This window comes from Puma concolor, chromosome B2, assembly GCF_028749965.1.
Source record: "Puma concolor isolate L17-30 chromosome B2, mPumCon1.1.hap2, whole genome shotgun sequence".
Taxonomy (NCBI): domain Eukaryota; kingdom Metazoa; phylum Chordata; class Mammalia; order Carnivora; family Felidae; genus Puma; species Puma concolor.
This window is the reverse complement of record NC_141671.1, coordinates 146,825,730-146,846,539: the sequence shown is the minus strand read 5'-3', so window position 1 is coordinate 146,846,539 and position 20,810 is coordinate 146,825,730. Positions and strand designations below refer to the sequence as shown.

The 20,810-nt window shown below is 44.8% G+C and overlaps 1 protein-coding gene across 3 annotated transcripts in view; it reads left to right on the top strand.

The window, feature by feature from the left end:
• PRKN (parkin RBR E3 ubiquitin protein ligase) overlaps window positions 1–20,810 on the top strand; it is a 1,357,610-nt gene that overhangs the window by 1,316,880 nt on the left and 19,920 nt on the right. For all 3 annotated transcript variants that reach the window (XM_086708284.1, XM_086708283.1, XM_086708285.1), the window contains one exon: window positions 1,966–2,049. In XM_086708284.1, coding sequence (XP_086564410.1) covers window positions 1,966–2,049 — 84 coding nt within the window. The remainder of the gene's footprint in view (window positions 1–1,965; window positions 2,050–20,810) is intronic.

The window sequence follows — 20,810 nt, the reverse complement described above, 5'->3', positions numbered from 1 at the left end:
CCACACGGGGTCACCTGGGCCAACTCATCCAGGGGCTGGAAGATCCCCTGGAAACATGGCTCAGACATACGGCTGGCAAGTTGGTGCTGGCCATCTGCACTCAGCCAATTCTCTTGGCCAAGGGCTTTGGTTCCTCTGTACATGAGCCTCTCATGAGCCACTCACATGAGAGGAGGCTGCCAGTTTCTTAAGGCCTGGGCCCAGAAAGTGGCACACCATCGCTTCCACCATGTGCTATTGGTCAAGTAGTGAGCACATCCGTATCTAAGCAGAAGAGACATCAAACCCACCTCTCCATGGGAGGAATACCCGCTCATCCGGGGCCCATGCTATAAAATCACCACCACTGCCCACACACCATGCTCATTAATCACACTGGTTCTCTTGTGAGACCTGTTTCTCTCCAGCGAGGTAGAGAATATTTGCTGAAGGGAACCTGTTTTCTAGTAAAGCAACTCCTTCTTCAGCTGTGAAATGGGGTCGGGGAAAAGCAGTCCCTGGCCGTTATCTGTGTAACAGTTAGAACATCTTGTGTACCAGTTAGCACGTATGATCTCACCTACCTCTTCCAGTGATCAGAGGAGATAGTTATCAGTGTTATCCTGGGTTTTCAAAGGATAACTGAGGCCCAGGTGACAAGGTGGCTTCCCAAGGTATCTCCGTGGACAGGCGATGGGATGATGACTTCAATCCCGTGTGTCTGACTGCAGAGCCCACACCCTTAACCACAACTTCTGGAGCATGGCGGGTGATGGTGAAGTAGTTCTAGGAGGGTCTACTGATGCCAGATACTAGCAGGACAGCCTCCTTTTCCAGCATTCACTTGCATAGCTTCCTTCCCTGCAGATGAAAGGTAGAGGGCAGTTGGTTGGTCCCCAGATCTCGTCCATTCCCTGGAGCACTATCACCAGGTGAGGAGATCCTCTCCAGACTAAGCATTGGCTTCCTACAGACACCATAACAAAGCACCCTGGACCGGGGGCCTCAAACAACAAAAACTCTTGAAGAAAACTGTGAGAAACAGTCCTGCAGGTTAGAAGCCCCAGAACAAGCCCCTTGGTTTCTACTGAGGCCTCTCTCCTTGACTTGCAGATGGCCACATTCTCACTGTGTCCTTGTGTCTCTCAGCCCTTGTGTGTGTCTGTGTCCTAATCTCCTCTCATAAAGACCAGTCACGTAAGATGAGGGCCACTCTAATGACTTCATTTTACCTTACTTACCTCTTCAAAGACCCTATTTCCAAACGCAATCACACCCTGAGGTCCTGGGTGTCAAGACTTCACCATATGAATTTTCAGGTGACACCATTTATTTCTTCTTTCCATTATAGGCTGTCATTGCAAAACCAAGTCCATTAATATGAACATAGAAATCCACTATGTATGTAAACAGATACCAGAAGTGAAATTCTTTTTAAGTTTATTTACGTATTTTGAGAGAGAGAGAGAGAGAGAACAAGCAGGGGAGGGGCAGAGAGAGAGGATCCCAAGCAGGCTCTGCGCTGTCAGCTCAGAGTCCGATGTGGGGCTGGAACTCACAAACCATGAGATCATGACCTGAGCCAAAACCAAGAGTCAGACACTCAACCAACTGAGCCATCCAGGCGCCCCTAGATGTGAAATTCTTGAATAACGTCACTTCCCTCGGAGCCTAACACCAAAAACACTTTACTACAGATATTTATCTGCATTGTTATCTTTTCTGCCAGACTGGAAACATCTCGAAGAAAGGAAACATGACTCATGCATCCTTGAAACCCTGCTATAGTGCTTGGAACATTGTTTAGTAAAGAATTAACAATACCATCAAAATATAACTTTATTTCCTCTTTGCAAAAAGTGATCTGGCTCAGAAGCCATCACACACGTCAGAGGAATGAATCCAGTGAGCTTGGAAAAGGGAAAACATGTTATGTCCAGATGCAGCCCACAAGCCCGTCCCTAACACATGTGTGTTCTTCTGCAGTTCGTCTTTTGCCGGGACTGTAAGGAAGCGTACCATGAAGGTGAATGCAGCACCCTGTTTGAAGCCTCAGGAGCAGTTTCTCAGGTACAGTGACCTCTTCCTGCCATAAAACAGGGCTCAGGATATGGAGGAGAGACAAGAGCTGCTTCCTGAAGCCCAGGGAGGGTGTCAGTCTTTAAAAAAAATAGTTTCAAACAGAGAGGTTGGCAAACCACAAGAGACTCTTAAATACAGAGAACAAACTGAGGGTTGATGGTGGGGGGTGGGGAGAGAGGGAAATGGGTGATGGGCATTGAGGAGGGCACTTGCTGGGATGAGCACTGGGAGCGATGAATCATGGGAATCTACCCCTGAAACCAAGAGCACACTGTATACACTGTATGTTAGCTAACTTGACAATAAATTATATTTAAAAATTATGATAAGATAAGATAAGATAAGATAAGATAAGATAAGATAAGATAAGATATAAACCCCAAACCAGACTAAGTAGCCAACAACCATGGGATGTGGCTCTGGCTACTCCACCCTCAAAGTCCTTCCAGAACCATCCACCTCCTCAGGGTAGGGCTGTAGATGGCCATTGGGATATGTCCATACTTTCATAATAGTTTTTCCCTAGGTGTATATGCAATAGGGAAAAGGAAAATAGCGTGATGAGAGGAGACTTTAGAGGAACAAACAATTTAACAATTTCCAAACCAGATCAAGCAATATTAACCCTACATTTATATCTTTTTTTCAAAAATGTCTTGTTTAAAATCTTTGGTGAAACTATGATATGCATAGAAGTATTATATGATGCAAGAATATTACTGTTTTTTAGCAACATCATGAACTATGCTAAATTGTATTTCAGTCTTGATTAGGTAAAGAATGTGTTTACTGAGCCTTACTCTCCAATCTGCTATATCAGGCTTAAGGAAATGCAAATACATTTTCTTTTATTTATTAATTATGATCAACCAAACCTTAGAGGAAAGGAGTAAAATTTCAGCACAGTTGATGAATTTACTCATTATTTTTCTACTGATATAGATGTTAACAAGGTTTTAAACATTAAACCTATCCCGATAAATCTTTTAGTTACTTTATTGACAGGAACCTCAGAAACAGACATAGAAATTTCAGAACATTTCAATTTTACAGTAGAAAAATTTAAATATCTGAATGTTCTGGGGTACCTGGGTGGCTCAGTGGGTTAAGCGTCTGATTTCAGCTCAGGTCATGATCTCACAGTTCATGAGTTTGAGCCCTGCATCGCATCGTGCACTCTGCTGTTACCACGTGACCCTGCTTCAGATCTTCTCTCCCTCTCTCTCTCTGCCCCTCCCCCACTTGCACTCTCTCTCGAAAACAATAAACATCAAAAAAAATCATCAAAATATCTGAATACTCTAAAATCAGAGCATAAAGTATATCTTTGTAAGGCATTATGTGGATTTATTTACTAATATTAGCACAACCAAATAAACATAATTAGTGAATTCAGGTCTTCTTATCAGCTTCTAAAATGTTGGCTATGAGCCTATGGGGAGATTTAGACCTGAACTGCCATTTCTGCAACAGAGGCACCAAATGCTCTTTCTGTTGATTTTATTTTAGCTCAGGGGCATTCAAATACCAGCTCACTGCATACTGATGTCAGGAATAATATTGATCCTGAGACTCCCCTGCCTCAGGACCATGGTAGCCCAGAAGAGCTAGCCTAGACTGAGGCTCTAAGAAATGGGTTTGGTCTAGCAACTTATATCCCTGGGCTCCTATGACCGCAAACATGCACAAAGCCTTCTAAGAAGTGATACCTTAATGTCCACTTATTGGAAAACAGTAGAAATAGGGTGAAGAAGAGAACACATTAACCTATAGTTGCCCAAGTGCAAGACGCACTAGATAATCCCCTTCATTATTCATTCAAGAACTAACCAATCTTGGTGTTAAAGATTGAGGTAGCCCTCCTCCCCCCCCCCAAATTTTTAAACTATTAAAGCATTAATGTTCAACTCAGGAAAGTGGGAGAAAGAAAGTTAGAGCTGGGCTGAAGCATAGATGACCAGTACCTAGGGGCCTGTGTCTGCAAAGACCACCCATTAGCAAACATTAAGTCCAGCATTTGTATGCACCAGACATCCTGCTGGAAAACTGCAGATAAGTATTTCTTTTCAGTATATTGTGCAGATAAGCACATGAGGGAGTCATAGGGGAGACTTACAGAAAAATATATAATAATAGTAATGTGCTACAACAAAGTTCAGGAAATCTTTAGCTTTGCATAACACTTCCCCAGAAAAGTCATAGAAGTTGGGTAAGAGTGGCAAAAGGACAGTGGGAGAAGGATGATAAAGAACATTCCAGCAAAAACACTGCATGGACAAAGATACAGAGGCAAAAATTTTATCTGGTGCACAGATATTTCATAGATGTTTGCTGAATGATTGTGGCTTCTAAAAAGAAAAATACATTCTTTCATTTATTCAACGAATATGTATTAAACACCTATAATCCGTTAGACTTTATGCTAGGCTCTGGGGATAAAGTACCTGCTATCACAGAGGTGAGATTGTTGGCTGCACCAACAGTCATTATAACAGGAATTCAGAAGAAGAATCATTAATTTAGGACAGAGATGTGCAGGAAAGAATCCAAGAAGAGGTGGCCCTGCAATAAGACGTCCCTGAAATGAGGCTCCTCCCTGCCTTGTTCACACTCCTAGGCAAACCTCATATTCCCCTTATTTGAAAACAAAGCAAATTGACCAACCAAACTGGAAGAGCCTGTCCATCCACTGTTGTCTGAGAACAGAAGGCAACTTCTTGGGGTTTTGCTGCCCTTTTTCCATACATCCGATTTATTCAGGTCCTACAGGAAAGAGAATTCAGCTCAGATGGGCACATGAAGAGACTTTAACTGAAAGGTCATGGATGGCCTACAGAGGTGGGGAAAGGTCACAAGAGCCCCAAACAATGTGGAGGGCCTCAAAGTGCAGCATCAGTGAGGAGCCATGAGCCCCTAACTCTGAAGGGACAAGAGGAGGGAATGGTGTCACACAGGGAATAATCCTGTGAGCTGGAGCCACGGAGGTGGGGCCTCTTGGCAGGAGGTGTAATCGCAGAGGGTCCAGCATTGACAGAGGTAGGCCCCCAGCAGGAAGAGAATGAAGGGACATCTCCATTTCTCTCTCCCATCCTCTGATCTCTTGTTAATGTCTCCCATTGGCCACACCCAACCGAAAGTCAGCCTCGAGGGGTCCGAGGGACACAGCCTGTCCGAATGAGCCAGCCTTCCAGGTGCAGAAGAGGGGAGGGGAAAGAATGCAGAATGACGAGTGTATTCCTATAATCTGATTTACCACGTCTCCAAAACCTCTTGATTTCAATCGTAGCTCCTCCTGGGCCTGGAAAGAAATGAACCAAATGAACTATTTCATCAAACTAAAAGACCCAATTCCATTCACTAAGAGAAAGGAGGACTTCTATTCTAATAGGGCCAGCTTGTTTTCTGTTCCTATATTTCACTCAAATGGGAGTGATCTCCAGGTGGATCACCTCTGCAATTCCACAGACACGAAATCTTTGAAAGAGGACATGCTACACATCCAACCACAGAAATCTAATTGCAGCTCCCTTCTTGGGACTGAAGGCTTTGGATGCAGCCTCATGGATAAAGTCTGCTAATACAAACAAAATACTCTCATTAACCCTCTTCACATTTCCTTCTAGTTCAATTCACTTGTAAGGTGTTTCCTTTCAGCATTTGTGGCCACTGTCCACTGCTCTCCCTTGAAAGCTGAGTGGTTTTTGGACTTTGATATTACATTACCCAGCCAGGCAAGCCCATGTCTCCCGGGGCCCAGTCAGGCTTTTTCCATCAGTTGGGCTGCTTGACCCTAAACTTAATGCACTTTTTGATTAATGCAATAATTTTTTTAAAGCAAACTCAAAAATTGGTTTTAAATTGGTTTTAAAATATTGAACACACTTTAGGTCAAAACTGCTGGGCATTTGGGAAATCAGTGACAGAAGATCGATCCATCACAAGCTAATGAGAGTCCAGTCCCATTTGCTTTTCCTTGTTCTTGCCTGGTTGTTCTCCTCCCCATGCTCCGTCCCCTTCCACAAATTCCCTCTGGAGGCTTTCTAATAAGTAAACACTTGCTCTTGCAAACCACAGAAATTGATTCATTCCCCCCAGTGGTTCTAAGTAGTAGATATTACTCTCCCTATTCAACAGGAAGGCAAACTGAGATTTCTAGATTTTTAATGGCATTATCCAAAAACACAAAGGAAATCATTTTCAGTGGCATCACCTGATCAAAATGGTTCAGGAACAGTGAGCACTCTTTCTGAGTAATAAATCTACAGTGTCTAAAGGGAGTGTGCCCATCCCTTCCTGCCAAGCTCCTACTCAACCTTCAAGACCCAGATCACACATCACCTGCTGCATGAACCCATCTGCCCACCCTACAACCTCCTTGAAGCTTTCAGACAACTGTACATACTTCTGTGACACATTCATCGCACTGAAATATTGTTTCCCTGTCTCTTCACTAAAATTATGAGCTTTGCTAATGCAAGGTTTGTACCTATTTTATAACCCTCAGTGCCTAGGATGCCTAAGATATAGTAGGTACTCTATATAGATATAGTAGGTATAGCAGGTGCTTGTTGAAAGAAAGACAACTCCTTCCTTCATCCCCAACCCTCCCTTCTCTCCATGAAGCTGGGCAAGCACTCTACAAGAATGAGTGGAGAGGAGTCATCCAAGATGGTGACATAGGAGGATCCTGAGCTCCCAACCCCCATAGATGCATCAAACCTGGAGTAATGCCCTCTGAAAAAGATCTAAAAACTGGCCAGGTGACTCCTGTCTATCAGATGAATGAGAAAATACCCACATCAAAATGGGGAGGCTGAGACACACTCTTGTCATGAACCCCACTACTGGCACTGTGCCATTCAGGATGAAAGCCCCAACCCCCTGCTTCTCGCAGAGTAGCAAAGGGTTTTGACCCCACGTCTAGCACCCCCACTGTTAAGACTGGGTGCCAAACACCTGGCTCTGCAGCCAACAAGGCTGATAATAATGAGACCCACAAGACTGTAGCAAACACAGAAGCAATTCCTACAGGGGCACACCACAAGCCCCACATCTATCCCCACAGGACTCAGCACAGAGGGAGGCAAAACTGCCCACCTTCCAGCCTTTCCGTGAAGGAGGTTTGCCTGCATACTTTGAAAGCTGCTGTCTCTGGACCAGGCTTCTAATTTAGCAGGCACTAGCAGTTGGCTGCCTTCCTCCCCAAAGACCAGGGAAGCAAGAGGACACCTCTCTCACCTTCTCCCTCGCATCCACCACAAGGCACCTGTGTCCTCTTGGAAGGAGCTTGTGAGCACATCTGCACCCTGACTTTCATGGCCCAAGGGATGGGGCTCTGATCCCTGGCTCTGAGAGCCAAAGAGACTTCCATTCAGGAGTCCCATAGGACTATAGCAAACAAAGAAGCACTTCTTGGCTGGCTATCCCCCCAGAGCCCAGCACAGAGGAAGCAGGCAAAAAACACTATCTCCCATCTTTCCCTGAAAGGGATTTATCAAAATACTTTAAAAGTTGCCACCCAAGAGCCAGGCTTCTATTTTAGCGGGCATCTAAGGACTGGCTGCACTCTTCCCCAGAGACAAGGGAAGCCAGCAGATGCCTTCCCCACCCTCTCCCTTCAGCTTGCTCCAATAATAGAACCAAGTTGCCAGTAACTCTTTGGAAGGAGCTTGTACATACATCTGGCACCCCAGTTTTTACAGCTTCCACCTGAAAGATGGGCACTTAGATTTATCGCCTGGCTTCAATAGCCAAGGGAGTTTGCATTCACAATTCCTACAAGACTATAGCAAACAAAGAAATAGTTTGTAACAGGTGCAGGAGCACCACCACCACTCTGTGGCTGTATACCTGGGCTCAACGTGGAGGGAGCAAGCAAAAACATTCATCTCCCAGATTCTCCCTGGAAAGGGACTTAACTAACTACCTACTTTCCCATCGGCTGCCTGAGGGTGCCACTTCTAATCAGCCTGCATCTAGATGCCGAATGCAGTCCTCCCCTTTGGTATCCTGACAGGTCTCGACATAGCCTCAACTACTGGAAGCTGCTAAGAACAAAGAAGGAGACCTAGACAATCACAAAAACTTCAGAGACAGCTAGGAGCTTGGGCCGAGTTAATTGGTGAGGCTCATCTCCTGCATGAGAACTCTGTTAAGACTGGGAGAGGTGGCTGTTTAATGCACAAAAACCAACACAGAGAATCAAGGGAAATCAATGGAGGAATATGTTCCAAACAAAAGAACAAGGTAAATCTCCAGAAACAAATCTTAGTGAAACAGAGATAAGTGATTTATCTGATAAAGAGTTCAAAATAACAGTCATGAAGATGCTCACCAAGGTCAAGAGACCAAAGCATGAACAAAACAGAATTCCAACAGAGAGACATAAAATATAAGAAAGTACCAAACAGAAGTTACAGAGCTGAAGAATACAATAACTGACCTGAAAAATACACTAGACAGATTCAACAGCAGGCTAGATGAAGTGGAAGAAAGTCAGTAAGCTCAAAGACAGGCCAGTGGAACTCATCCAATCAGGGCAGCAAAAAGAAAAAAGAATTTTAAAAATGAAGATAGCATGAAGGACTTACGGGACACTATCAAGGAGACCAATATCCAAATTATAGGGGTCCAAGGAGAAGAAGAGAGAAAGAGTCAGAACGCTTATACAAAGAAATAATAGCTGAAAACCTCTCTAACCTGGGGCAAGAAACAGACATCCAAAACCAAGAAGTCCAAAATGTACTAAATAAGATCTAAAGATATCCACATAGAGACACATTGTAATTAAATTGTCAAAAGTTAAAGACAAGAAGAGAATTTTAAGAGCAGCAAGAGAAAAGCAACTTGTTATGTACAAGGGAATCCCCATAGGACTGTCAGCAGATTTTTCAGCAGAAACTGCCAGCCAGAAGGGAGTGGAGTGATATATTCAAAGTACTGAAAGAAAAAAACTGCCACCCAAGAATTCTCTACATAGCAAAGTTGTCCTTTATAATTGAAGGAGAGAGATGCTTGGGTGGCACAGTCATTTAAGCATCCTCCTCTTGATTTCAGCTCAAGTCATGATCTCACAGTTTATGAGTTCAAGCCCCACATTGGGCTCTGCACTGCCCTTCTCCCACTTGTTCTCTCTAAATAAATAAGTACATAAATACATAAATACATACATACATAAACAAACTTTTAAAAATTTTAAAATAAAATAAAAAGAATTGAAAGAGAGGTAGAGTTTTCCAGACAAGCAAAAGTTGTAGAAGTTCATGACCATGAGACCAATCTTAGAAAAAATATTAAAGGGAGTTCTTCAAGCTGAAATGAAAAGCCTACATCAAGAAACAACAACAATCTCAAATAAACAATCTAACTTTACACATTAAGGAACTAGAAAAGTACAAGCAAACTAAGCCTGGGGTGCCTGGGTGGCTCTTAACTAGAGTCTGACTTTGGCTCAGGTCATTATGTCATGGCTCGTGAGTTCAAGCCCCACTGAGCTGACAGCTTAGAGCCTGTGGCCTGCTTCAGATTCTGTGTCTCCCCTTCTCTCTGCCCCTCCCCTGCTCACTCGCTTACTCTCAAAAATAAGTAATAAAAAATTTTTTTTAATTAAAAAAAAAACTGAACCCAATGAGAGTGGAGAAAAGGAAATAACAAAGATCAAAATAAATGACATATAGACTAAAAAGATAATAGAAAAACATTAAAATTAAAAGCTGGGTTGTTTTTTAAAAGATAATTAAATTGGCAAGCCTTTACTAGGATTAGCAAGAAATAAAGTTCTCAAATAAAATCAGAAGAGAGACAAGACATTACAACTGATCCCATAGGAATACAAAGGATCATGGAACTACTATGCACAACTATACACGAACAAATCAGACAATCTAGAAGAAATGGAGAAAAAAACATACAACCTACCAAGACTGAATCATGAAGAAACAGAAAATCTGAACAGACCAATTACAAGAAAGAAGATTGAATTAGTGATCAAAAACCTCCCAACAAACAAAAGTCCAAGATCAGATGGCTTCAGTGGCAACTTCTAACAAACATTTGAAGAATTAACACCAATTATTCTCAAACACTTCCAAAAAATAGAAAAGAAGTACTTTCAAATTCATTTTACAAGGTCAGCATTATCCTATGCCAAATCCAGACAAGGACATTATAAGAAAAGAAAATTATAGACCAATATCCCTGATGAGCATAGATCCATAAATCCTCAACAAAATATTAGCAAATTCAATTCCACAATGCATTAAAAGGATCCTACACCATTGTCAAGTAGATTTATTCCAGGAATGCAAGTATGGTTCAACATCCACCAATCAATATAATGTGTCACATTAACAACGAAGGATAAATATCATATGATCATCTCAATAGATGCAGAAAAAGCATTCGACAAAATTTAACATCCATTCCTGATTAAAAACTCTCAATAAATTGTGTATAAAGAGAACGGACTTCAACATAATAAAGGCCATATATGAGAAACTCACAGCTAATCATATGCAATGGTGAAAAGCTGAAAGTTCTTTTTCTAAGATCAGGGACATGACAAGGATGCCCATCGCTTTTATTCAGCCTAGTACTGGAAGTCCTATCCAGAGCAATTAACCAAGAAAAATAAATAAAAGGCATCCAAATAGGAAAGGAAGAAGTAACATCTCTATGTGCAGATGGCATGACACTATATACAGAAAATCCTAAAGATTGTGCCAAAAAGCTGTTAGAACTAACAATTTCAGCCAAGTTGCAGGATATAAAATCAACATGCAAGAATCAGACATACAAATGGCCAAAAAGTGCATGAAAAGTTGCTCAACATCATTAATCATCAGGGAAACGCAGATCAAAACCACAACGAGACACCACTGCACACCTGTTAGGAGGGCTAGTCTCAAAAAGACAGGACACAAGAAGTGCCAGTGAGGACGTGAAGGAAAGGAAACCCTTGCCAGTGGGAATGTAAACTGGCATAACCACCATATAAAGCAGAATAGAGGTTCCTCAGGCAATTAAAATGAGGACCACTGTATGATCCAGCATTTTCACTTCTGAGTATATATTAAAAGGATATAAAATCAATATCTCAAAGAGATATCTGCACTCTCGTGTTCCTAGCAGTACTATTCACAATAGCCAAGATTATGGAAACAAGCTAAGTGTCTGTCAACAGATAAAAGGATATATGTGGAATGTTACTCAGCCTTTAAAAAAGAAGGCAAGTCTGTCATTTACAACAATGTGGATGAAACTGGAGGGTTATGCTAAGTGAAATAAGCCAGACAAAGACAAATACTTCATGGTATCACATGTATGTGGAATCAAAAAAAAATGTCAAACTCGTAGAAACAGAGAGTAGAAAAGTGATTGTCAGGGAAACATAAGATACAAACTTCCAACTATAAGATGAATAAGGACTAATGATCTCATGTATAACCAGGTGACTATCATTGACAGCGCTGTATTTTGTAATTGAAATTTGCCAAGCGAATAGAACTAAAATGTTCTCTCTCTCTCTCTCTTTCTTTCTCTCTCACATACACACACACACACACAGCACAGTGTGAGGTCATAGATGTGTTAACTCAATGCAGACAATGCTTGGGGCGCGTGGGTGGCGCAGTCGGTTAAGCGTCCGACTTCAGCCAGGTCACGATCTCGCGGTCCGTGAGTTTGAGCCCTGCGTCGGGCTCTGGGCTGATGGCTCGGAGCCTGGAGCCTGTTTCCGATTCTGTGTCTCCCTCTCTCTCTGCCCCTCCCCCGTTCATGCTCTGTCTCTCTCTGTCCCAAAAATAAATAAAAAACGTTGAAAAAAAAAATGCAGACAATGCTTGCCCAATGTATGATATATCACATCGTCACGTTGTATACTTTAAATATCTTACAGTCTGGGGGCGCCTGGGTGGCGCAGTCGGTTAAGCGTCCGACTTCAGCCAGGTCACGATCTCACGGTCCGTGAGTTCGAGCCCCGCATCAGGCTCTGGGCTGATGGCTCAGAGCCTGGAGCCTGTTTCCGATTCTGTGTCTCCCTCTCTCTCTCTGCCCCTCCCCCGTTCATGCTCTGTCTCTCTCTGTCCCAAAAATAAATAAACGTTGAAAAAAAAAATTTTTTTTTTAAAATATCTTACAGTCTGGTTTTTCTATCATACCTCAATAAAGCTGAAAAGAACCACTATGTAGATAAATTTTCAGATGGAAAATATTTTTCAGAGCAAAATCTGACACACTCATGTCTTTTCAAAGGCAAAAAATTCTAGCTACTTTCTTTCATAATTAGGAAAAAATTAGGAAAGCAGGAAAAAAAGCTCACTCTAAAATGCTCAATGAAGTTTGTTTTATATAATAAAACAAAATAAATCATTTAAAATTTTTAAAAAGAATGGGCAGTAACTTCAGGGTTGGCTTTTGTCCTGGCCATCTTTTGAATTGTAAGAGAAAATAAGATTGCCCACAGCAAACCACACTCTACCCTCCTAAACTAGAGGGTTCCCTCCATCTACCTCCTAAACTAGAAGAATAAACCTCCAATTTGCCTGGGATAAAAATAATAATGTACACTCATATAGTACTTATTTACAAAGCACTTCCTTTTTTTATTTAAAATGTTTTAATGTTTATTTATTTTTGAGAGAGAGAGAAACAGAGCACAAGCAGGGGAGGGGCAGGGAGAGAGGGAGACACAGAATCCGAAGCAGGCTCCGGGCTCTGAGCTATCAGCACAAAGCCCAATGCGGGGCTAGAACCCACGAATGGTGAGATCATGACCTGAGCTGAAGTCGGACGCTGAACCGACCGAGCCACCCAGACGCCCCTACAAAGCACTTTCAAATACACCATCTCATTTCGAGCCTCTTGACAACATTATACCACATACTTAGATCATAGGCAAGGTACAGGGAGAGAGACAGAGACACCCAGGGTCATGGAGTTGACAATCAATAGTTCTAACTGGTGTCACGCTGCATGTTGAAAAGGGGATATGTGTAGGCTATTGTTGGCTTGTGAAATATACCAGGGTGGCACTCATAGTAGTATGCATTAGATTAGATTCATGGACTTTCCCATGTGTTGATAAGGATGAAGACACATTTTACTTCCCTTCTAGCTTTCCTTTAAAACAAATACAGCAAGAAAAAATCACATTAAAACAACTCTCTGCAAACACAATTGCACTTAGCCTATGTCGGAGGAGGGGAGGGAGTGGGGTAGTCTGTGCAAAATTGGAAGCACATGGCTCCAGCCAATTTGGCCAAGTAGAAATGGGGGGCCAACATTACCAGATTTTCCAAATTGATTAATTTTTCAGTAGTTCGAAACTCATGTGTTTATGTTAAATATCCTTATTTTTAAGTGTTGAGAGCTAACTCCCTAAAAATTAAATACATCTATCTACAGGTAGAATTTTGTCTCCAGCCTTTGTGTTACACCTGTTACATGACTTGGAATTTTATTTTGGCTGTCTTAATTCCTTATAATCAATAAAAACGAGAAAAAAGAGGGATATCCAGTAAATCCTTATATAAAATCTACTCTGTACCATTAAGACTACAGGTATTTTGGATACAGCATTAAACAAAATAGAGCACCCCCCAATCTTATGCAGTTTATACTCTAGTGACATAAAAAAACTAACAATTAAAATATCGTATGCTGAGAGGCAGAATCGGGAAGTTGGGGATGCTATAACGTTTAGTCTTCTGAGACGTTCAAGGAATTGGTCACAGGAAGAAATGAAATCTGAGACGGAAAAGACGAGCTGGGGCGATCCTTCAGAGTTGTTCTGCATCCCAGAGGGGCCAGGCTTTCGTACCCCTTTCGTCCCCAGTGGTCCAGGCCCCTAGTTTCATACCATACTAAAGCCACAACTACCGAACTTGACCGTTTGCTATCGAAAGGATTGCTGCTTAGACCAGCCCCACAGGTCAGGAGCGTGCCAGGGAGCTTTTTTCCAAATGGTGCATTACTTTCGGCTGCAGGGCCCTAGATGCCATCACCGTGAATCACTGTGATTGCAATAAACTCCGCGCGACGTCTTTTCCCACCACAGAAACCTTGCATACCCTGGCTCCGTGGCAGAGACTGTTTGCATAGCCCTTTGCAGCTCTGGACCCCCTCCAAGCGGCCAGTGCTCATCTGCCACCAGTAGGCCCCCTTTGTGGCCACCACCTGCTGGGTCTCTACCTCCACCACCTCCCCGCCTCCCATTTTAGAATTTGTGTTCTAGGACCACTCCTCGTACCAACTGTCATAGGTCAGGTTCCCAGGGAAACAGTCCCGGAGACTTGCACGCAGGAGGGACTTGGGAAGCACTGTCAGGAACAGCCCCTTAGGAGAAAAAGAGGGGGGTGTTGGAGGTAGGGTCCGTGGACCTTGGCAACGAGAGAAGCAACAGTTCTGGTCAACGCCTGGATTTCTAACTTGGGCGGAGGGTGGTGCCCTTACCTGGAGGAGGAAACACTGGAGGAAGAGCAGAGAGTGTGCAGGGACAGAGCCCTCACTTTGGACGTTGAGCACAGGTGAACAGCCCACCAAGGAACGGATGCATAGAGTGCCTTAGAGCGGATGCGGAGGCGGGAGCCAAGGATAAGCCACAAGGTTAATAGTGTCCAGTCGCTGGCCCCCCAGCCATGATCCCTACCCCAACCCCCTAGGGTTTACAGCCAGGGGCTGGGAGGGGGCCTCCCTGTGGTGGAGAATGAGATAAGGAGGCTCTGGAGAGGCTGGAGTCCTGGATATATTTTGCCTCTGTATCTCATCGCCCTCATCTCTCGGCCATTTACTACTTCTGCACAAGTGCCGCCCCAGAACTGGGAACCGGATGAAACTTACTCTCCCCAAGGTGCAGGTCCCGGTTATTTAGGAGTGTAGTTCGGAATCACGTGTTGGTTTAGGCAAAACAGCTTGATTGATCACCACCTCCCTGAAGCCCTAGGGTCTGGACGTACAGCCTCATGGCCTCGCGGATGCGAATGGCCTCGCGGACGCGAACGGCTGGGATGCATCTGCGGTCTATGCAGGTGCGTCCCAGCGTGTCACTCCTGGAAAGTTGCTGAGGAGGGGCCCTCCCCTCCCCCAGCCCTCGGTAGCCCATTTCCCCAGTGCTCAGCACGTGAAAGGTAGGCTCTGGGGGAGCGGGGCTGGTACACTGAAGAACGGGCTCCGGTTTTCTCCATTTCCAGGCAAGTCACCCAAATTCTAACAGCATTTTTTCCTCATCTGCCACATGGGGCCAGCAAGCTCTACTGCGCTATAAATAATGAAATGAGAATGTATGTGAATCATTTTATAAGTTGTAAAGTACTACAAAATGGTCAAACTTGGGCTTTGGGTATTTTTAAGGCTGAATGCTAAAAATACCAGGCATTACAGAGAAAGAAAATGAAAGACAACACCAGAGGCCAAATGAAGGCATGCGCACACACCGGGCATGCGCGCGCGCACACACACACACACACACACACACACACACACACACACACTCTGACACGACCAGGAGGCAGACCCTTACCACACAGACTATGTCCCTGTCTCTCCAAGGACCCTTCTGTCCTTCAGACTCTTTCCTTCTCGTCTGGGGCTGTCACTGTAGGAAGAGCCCACACTGAGCCCGGATGCAGCACTTCCTGGGGCTCAGCCCCTCCCATGGGGCCTCTCCCCTCCTCTCCAGAAGCCGCCCCAGCCCCTTCCCGCCTGGTGTCCACACTGGGGGACACAATTCTCCAGGCTACCTGAGCTCTCATACCCCAGCCCCAGCCAGACAGCTGCCCGGAGTCCCCGACCTTCCCTGGGCTCTGGAATACCTCCGGGAGCAGGGCAGGCTCGCCTGAACAGGGGGCTACCTCTAGGGTGCTGGATCCGGGAGGGGCTGGGATGGAATCCTGGCCAGTTTGCTAGAAAAGGGCCAAATGTAAAGTCTTCACCCTCATTTGCAAGTCTGCATCTTGTGTGACAGACAGAAACTCACACACGCACACATCCCATGTACTCACCACACACCCCCACGTGCACATCCCACACACACATCCACCGCACAACACCCCAGCCCCCTAAACACACTACGCATGCATCAGACTCCCGACATACACACCTCTCACCCCCACAAACGCTCACCCACACACACCCCCACATACCCATATACCACACGCCGCCCCCACCCCCCCACACACACCACAACGCATCCCACATATCCCACACGCCCCACATACACCATGCACCCCACAGACACACACACCCCAGAGACTGTTTTATCTCCACCCAGGAGAACAAGTCCAGGCCAGCCGGCCTGGATTTCCTCTCCAGCAAGAGGGAAGCACCTGCAGAGCTCCTCTGTTCCACCAGATGGCGCTACATCCTTAAGGGAGCCGGTATTTTGCAAGAACCGGTGGCCACCTAAAAATGACCGGGAAACGAGGACCCTTTGCCACGTTCTCCACAGGCCCCCAGGGCCAGGAGGATCAGAGGACGGGTCCCACGGGAGAGCAGACTACCGGCTCCCGTAAATCCTTCACTCGTTGATAGATGAGAAACGAGGGGAGATAGGTGTTGTCATCCGCAGGAGGCTTGTTGACCACTCGTGGGGAAAATGGTTCATCTGCTCTGCCCGATCACCTCCGTGCAAACCAAGCAGGTGCCGAATGCGAGCACGAAGGGGGGCAGCACGCTTCAGGTGCTCCTGCTCTTTGCCCAGTTTTCATGTCCTTTTCCTCTGTAAGAACCACTTGTGCCGCTCGTCTGCCTGGCCTTATTCCGTGAGGAATCCCAGGCAAGGCAAAATGGCTTTGTAGTCCAACGGATCTGGTCTCGAAAATGAGTTGCAGCCATAACAGGCTGTCACGGTTACTTTCCATGACCGTGACGCTTAGCTGGGCAGTGGAGCCCCACTGTTTGGTCAGACGCTGGTCTAGTTGCTGCCGTGAAGGTATTTTTAGATTTGGTCAAGGCCACATTTCTAGGTATTTGTTTATTTCTTCCGTAAAGGGGATGCCCGAAATGCAGGTGGGCCTCATCCAATCAGTTGAGGGTCTTCAGAGCAAAGACTGAGGTTTTTCAGATAAGAAGGAATTCTGCCTCAAGACTGTAACAGAAACTCTGCCCAAGTTCCCAGGAGGCCAGCCTGTGCTACAAGTACTGAACTGGCCAGCTCAAACAATCCCATGAGCCAATTCCTTAAAATAAATCCGTATATTACATATTACATGTTACATGTTACATATTATATATACACATCCTATTCATTCTGTTTCCCTGGGGAACCTTGACTGAGACATTAGTTGTAGTAATTTATTAAGTGAACCATGTAATCTCTCAAAGCCATGCTTCCCTCATCTGTAATATGATGTTGTAAAACCAGGCAGATTTCTTGAAATAACGAATGCATGATGCCTAGCTCGGAGCCTGACAAATCACAGTGCGAGCTGGATGAGGTCATTCTTTCCGCATCCATCCCCATCCCTACAGGATTACATAAGATGGGGGGACTTTGGGGCCACACGCCCTGAATCCATTCTGTCTGTGTGGACCGCAGCGCATACATTCTGCCAGCGGCTTCTCAGAAGCTGGTCCACGGAACCGCAGCATGAATGTCACCCAGGGATGTGTTAAATCCCAAGCTCTCGGGCCCCACCCCACACCTGCTTCAGAGACGAGGTTGGCACTTTTGGGGGAGGATGTGTGGCAGTCTGTGTTTCAGGGAGCCTACCAGGTGATGCCAACGTGTCCGAAGAGGATGACTCTTCTGCTAATGTAAGCGCCACACGACAGGGACATTTTGGTTTGCTGTCATCTCTTGTGTTTCCTAGTGCATCTCTAGAACCTGGGACAGTGCCTGGTACATCGTGGGCACCCAACACTTGCTTACTGAATGAATAGATCTCTGTGTCAGCCCTAAGAAAAATAATGGTCTGCTTTGTACCAGCATAGCCTCACTTTGCACAGAGCACAAGCTATGTGCTCTGCTTCATAGGGGAATACAAAGGCTTCCCCTTTGTATTAGTGGTGCTCCCATATTCAAACTCCTGTCTATGTTGATAATTCTAGTAATTACTTACCTAACCCAGCCATGACCTACAGATCTTCGTTATCAAAAATACAAGTTAGGGGCGCCTGGGCAGCTCCGTCAGTTAAGCGTCCCACTTCGGCTCAGGTCATGATCTCACGGTTTGTGGGTTCGAGCCCCGCATCGGGCTCTGTGCTGACGGCTCGGAGCCTGGAGCCTGCTTCGGATTCTGGGTCTCCCTCTCTCTCTGCCCCTCCCCCCCCTCTCAAAAATAAACATTAAAAAAAATTCTTCTAAATTTCATTTTAAAGTGTGGCCTGTAAAATTTAGAACTTAGTGATGAGAGTGGAGCCTAGTAGCCTATACAGCCTTCAGCCAGACACTCTATTACATATTAGTACTCCAACGAGCTCTTTCCAAATATATGTGTATGTGCAATCTACATCTGTATCTGTAGATATATAATAAATATATAGAAATTAATTCTAACCTATTTATTTTCTAATTTGAAATTGTGTAATATTAATAATAATGTGTATATGTATTCCCCCCAAAGAGACAGCAATAGTTTTTAAAATGTGAGAACAAAAACAATTTTGTTGACATCCTTGTGCCTGAAAGGTACTGCAGTATTCTGACTCACCAGCAGGGGGCGGGCCGCTCACAAGAAGAGGTCGTCAAGGAGAACATCCGTTAGACTTTGCTGGGACTCTGGGAAAGTTGGAAGGGCCGCTGTCTGCAGAGGTGGGAGTTGTCAGTAAGGAGGTGGCAAGGGACGTTACCTGGGCATTCGATTTTGATGAGAAAAGTGATGACACTTCAAAGCTGGCATTCACCTGCAAACATTCCCATCTGAACTGAACCAACTATGTTTTCGGTGATTAATGACAATCTAATCCTTTTTGGAAAATAGATTTGTTCTTGACTTTTAGAATTGGGATTTACTTTTCCAAGTGCTGGCTAAACAGGTGTAACAAATACGTTTCCTAAAGCAGGAAAGAGAAAATGCACGTGAACAGTAGTCTCTCAAGTCGTTCTAACTTACGTATACATTAGCAACAACCCCTCGGCACAAATTTTAAAACCTCTCTAAGGACACTTTGATTTACCTGTATTTTTCAAAGGAGACTTAAGGCCAATCCAGACCTTCAGCAGCCTTTATAGTTTATACAAACTCGCATAGTCTGATATTCCCACCTCTATAAGCCAGAGATGATGGTGATGATAAGGAGGGTGAGGATGATGGAGGTGATGATGATGGTGGTGAAGGTGATGATGATGGTGACAGTGATGGCAAAATAATGACGATCATGATGAGAGGAAGCAGGAAGTTAGCATTCAGGGGTACCGGGCCTTGTACTAAGCCCCTTGCCCATTTATCGTACTGGCCCACACCAACCCTGTGAGGTAGGTACCACATTCTTCACACTTAGGGATGAGCAGACACCGAGTTTGGCCACCTGTCCAGTTACACAGCAAGTAAAAAAACGAAGCTGGGGCTTAACTCAGGCATGATAACTTCAAAGCCCCACTCTGAACCACTACCTCTGACACAGACACCTCTAAATATTCACTTACAAATTTTCACTGCATGAACAAAAACCATCGTCCTCTTTTGAGCCACAGATCAGGTATCAGGCCAACATTTCACCTCACTAATGCAACTTGGAAGACATATAGGAAAATGCAGGAAATTGCTGTCTTTAGCCATCTAATATGTAAGACAGAAGACATTCCACTCCCACCCCTGTTTCACACACACACGCACACACACACACACCATTCCTTCTCATGATGGGTAAGCAATAAGCAATAAGCAGGCCTATGCAATTAACCTAATTGTTGCAATGCCCCATACGAGACACAGCTAATCGCACGTAGAGCCATAACGCTGAATCACAACAAAACCTTCACCTCCCAGCAACACCAGCCACTGCTTTGTAGCTCAACAACTGAACTCATAACAGAGAAAAAGCTTACCCTACCAACCAAGGGAGATGGTCCTCAAACCTCCCTACACCTCACAACTCCCCACGGTGTTCTTAAAGATTCAAATCCAAACCTGCTGAATGCAAATCTTCAGGGTGTGAGCTCAAGAATCTTTTTTTTTTAAATCCCTCCGTGACCCTGAAGCAGTGGGCACCTGGCCACCACTTACAATCATTCCAGATGGATTTGAACAGCAGTATTAAAGATACTCCTGAAACATGAGAGTCTGGTCTTAGTGTATGCAGCTTCTCAAAAATATGTTTCCCAGGTCGCCTGGGTGGTTCGGTCAGTTAAGCATCCCACTCTTGATTTCAGCTCTGGTCATGATCTCACAGTTTGTGAGTTGGAGCCCTGCGTCTGACTCTGCACTGATAACATGGAGCCTGCTTGGGATTCTCTCTCTGCCTCTCTTTTTCTCTGCCCCTCCCCCCAAAATAAATAAATGAACGACAAAAAAAGATACTCCTAAAGGATACTAAGCCAAGATGGGCTCATGTCAGTAAAAAGGGCTTGATAACAACAGCCTTTTCCCCCGGGAACTGACGGTCAAAGGTCTAACACAGACTGTCACCTGGGCACAGATGGACCTCTTGAAGGATGCTCCAGGACTGTTTCATGGCTTAGAAATAAGTGTCGGTTAGAGCTGAAGCAGTGAGGTGAGTCTCTGGCTGCCCCCCCCCCCTTGTGGATCCAGCGGGTGAGCCAGGAAGCAACAGGAGTAACTTTGCTGTGCGGGCGTGGGCTTCCCGAGGGCCTT